Source organism: Phyllostomus hastatus, unplaced genomic scaffold (genome assembly GCF_019186645.2).
Source record: "Phyllostomus hastatus isolate PE091 unplaced genomic scaffold, TTU_PhHast_1.1 phas_contig_159, whole genome shotgun sequence".
Lineage (NCBI taxonomy): Eukaryota > Metazoa > Chordata > Mammalia > Chiroptera > Phyllostomidae > Phyllostomus > Phyllostomus hastatus.
In genome coordinates, this window is record NW_025333640.1 from 26,496,756 (window position 1) to 26,499,685 (window position 2,930).

Genomic DNA, 2,930 nt, shown 5'->3' on the forward strand with positions numbered 1-2,930 from the left:
AAGAAAAAAGTCTTCATTCAAAGTGGGAATATACAAATGGGCTGAAAGAAACACAGGGGAAGAGGGAAGCTGTAAAAATGCAGTAAACTCATCAAACATAACATTTTTAACTTCACTAGTCGTACATTTCCCCCGTTTTTATCACTGAAGAAGTTTAATTAATTAGAATGTGCACAAATTAAGTTGCTAGAGAGATAAATTAATAATTTACAGAGGGTTGTTCGGCAATAATCTAATAATAGCTTTTAAGATCAGTGAACACAGCAGGCGAAACTCCTTTCTTAAGCATTAACACTTCAGAGAAGGAAGAAGGGGGTAAGAACCACAATAAAAATATATATATAATATACAGTGTAAATGCAGAAAATCTGCCATCTTCTTTTAAAATTCAAAATACTTTAGAGATGTCTCTATCACATTAAGCATCAACTCTAGTTTAAAGTTTCAGTCCTGAATCAATTTCTATTTCTGAAAAATAGCTGCAAAGTGTACTTTTAAGCTGGAACAAGGATGATGTCTTTAGGAATAAAAACAAATCTTACTTGATCATTCTGGGGGCCTTTCAAAAGGCTGTTTCGTCTGCCTTCCTCCTAACAGCCAACTCCGGACTTCCTCTGAAGAAGCAGAGGTGCCTTTTCCGGGGCGGGGTGGGGTTAATAGGGACAACTTTGCTACGACTTGATAAATCCCTTCTTTTATTTTTCTTTCCTTGGAGAAGTCGTGTCACGTTCTCATTGGGCTTGGAGCGCATTTCCTCGCTCTTTCGCTCTTCAGTCCCTGCTTTCTCTGGATTCACATTTACTGGAATTATTTCTGGTCACCAAAAGTGGAAAGAAAAGAGGCAAGGAAAAGAGGGGGGCGGGGAGGGGATGAGGAGGGGGTTGTCCCTGGAGAGGCCGAAGGTCTCCTAAATGCCCGCGGAATATTTCATTCTTTTCTGTTTCTGCCTTTGGTTGCAGAACCAGACGCGCACCACGTTTTTCTTAAGGTCCAGCTTCTCCGCGATGGCCGCAATCTTCTCCGAGGAGGGCCGAGGCTGGATGGCAAAGTAGGCTTCCAGCGAGCGCTTCTCGGGAGCCGCAATAGACGTGCGCTTGCGCTTCTTTTCCGCGCCGTTGAAGAGCTCGGGCTTGGTGAGCTTCTCGCGGTGGGACTTCTCGGCCTCCTCGAGCCAGGCTTGCAAGATAGGTTTGAGCGCGATCATATTGTTGTGCGACAACGTTAGGGACTCGAACCTGCAGATGGTGCTCTGGCTAAGCGAGCCCACGCCGGGGATCTTGAGGTTGGCCAGCGCAGAGCCCACATCGGCCTGGGTCACTCCCAGCTTGATGCGTCGCTGCTTGAAGCGCTCCGCGAATGCTTCCAGGTCCCGGGGGTCGGCGTCCACGTCGCTCATGCAGCCCATGTGTGAGGGCAGCCCGTGCGCGTGGGCCATGCTGAGTGCTGCCTGGTGCATGGGGTTCATGGTAGCCATGTGCGGCGCGTGAGCTGGCGTGGATACCACGGCACCGTCGGGGCCCGCCATGGCACCCAGGGCCAGCCCGGGACTCAGGTGCTCCAGCAGCTCTCCCTCGAGCGCCTGATGCGGCTGATGGTGGTGGTGGTGGTGGTGATGGTGGTGGTGGTGCGTGCCCGCGAGCGCCGAGGGGTGCGAGATGGGCACCGACGACGAGGAGGCAGCTGACGTGCACGGGATGGTGTTCATAGTGTGGTATGTGGCGTCCGGCTTGAAGGGGCTGTGGTGGGGCGGATGGTGGTGATGGCTCTTGCTCTGGGAGACGATGTCCACGGCCGCCAGAGCCTCAGCGCGGGCCAGCAGACTCTCATCCAGCCCGCCGAATATATTGCTCTGCAATTGCAAGTAAAAGGCACACATTACGCTCAGCAGGGAATTGTGCGCGCTCTCTCCGGAAGCCCTGGCCCTTCGCTCCACACCGCGGCCGCGCCTACCACATCCCCAGAATGTTAAAATAATAATAATTAATAGTACTAATAATAATCCCGAAAATAACAGGTGCGGAGGAGCCACCCAGAGAAACCGAGAGCACACGAGGAGGAGGAAAGTGAGCCTGCAAACAACACACAACACGCGCACAGGCAACATCCCAGGTCATAAAATTAATATGAAAGGGAAGACCCGCTGAATACATAAGAGAGAGGGGGGGAAATTGGTTGGAGGTGTGGGGTGATTTGCTGTGCAGACATGAAAAAAACATCAAGCAGATAAAGGGGGCTGTCAAAATGTGCCTTTAAGCGGTGATTATGCAGAAATACGCACCGGTGGGGTTGGAAGACACGCTCTTCGCATCGCCTCGGAGCCCCCGCCGCTGCCGCCGCTGCTGCCACTGCTGCTGGAGCTACTGCTCCGGCCTCCACCGCCCCCACCACCGCTGCCGCCGCCGCCGGCGTTGCTGGAGCTGCTCGGAGAGCTGGCCGGGGGCGCTGCGGGAGCGGAGGAGCCTGGCGAGGCGCTGTGCAGGGCCGAGTACTTGGGCTCCACGTGCAGGCTGCCGCCGTGCGGCATGCTGAATGCCTGCTTGCTGTTCAGGGACATCATCATCATCTTCCCGACACTCCTGGGCGCTTCTCCGAAAGCGCACGCACTGACGCCGGCTGCCGGGACCCTCCGGAGAAGTGCTGGGCGGGAGCGGCAGCCCGGAAGGGCTGTGAAAAGTTGCGCTCAACCGCGGCAGCTCAGCTCCGCGCGCCTTGCACCGGCTACGCGTTCCTCCGCTGGCTGCGGCGTCAGTCTGAGAGGATGCTGCGCTCCGCTTGGCGCTGGCTGCAGACCTGGGCGCCCGAAACTGCCCCCGCACCTCGCGGCCGCCGAATTATACTCCCCTCTCCCCGCGCCTGCCCCCGCACCCCCCGCCCGCCCTCCCTTCCTCCCTCCCTCCCTCCCGCGCGCGCCTCCTCCCTCCCCTGCCAGG

General features: G+C 55.6%; 1 protein-coding gene across 1 annotated transcript; it reads right to left on the bottom strand.

Annotated features, from left to right (window-relative positions):
- Window positions 1-907: 907 nt before the first annotated feature.
- POU4F2 (POU class 4 homeobox 2) lies at window positions 908-2,563 on the bottom strand. The gene is made up of 2 exons (XM_045831731.1): window positions 2,279-2,563; window positions 908-1,849 (listed from the first exon to the last, which is right to left on the bottom strand). The coding sequence occupies exons 1-2, from the start codon at window positions 2,561-2,563 to the stop codon at window positions 908-910; spliced, it is 1,227 nt and encodes a 408-aa protein (XP_045687687.1).
- Window positions 2,564-2,930: the final 367 nt, after the last annotated feature.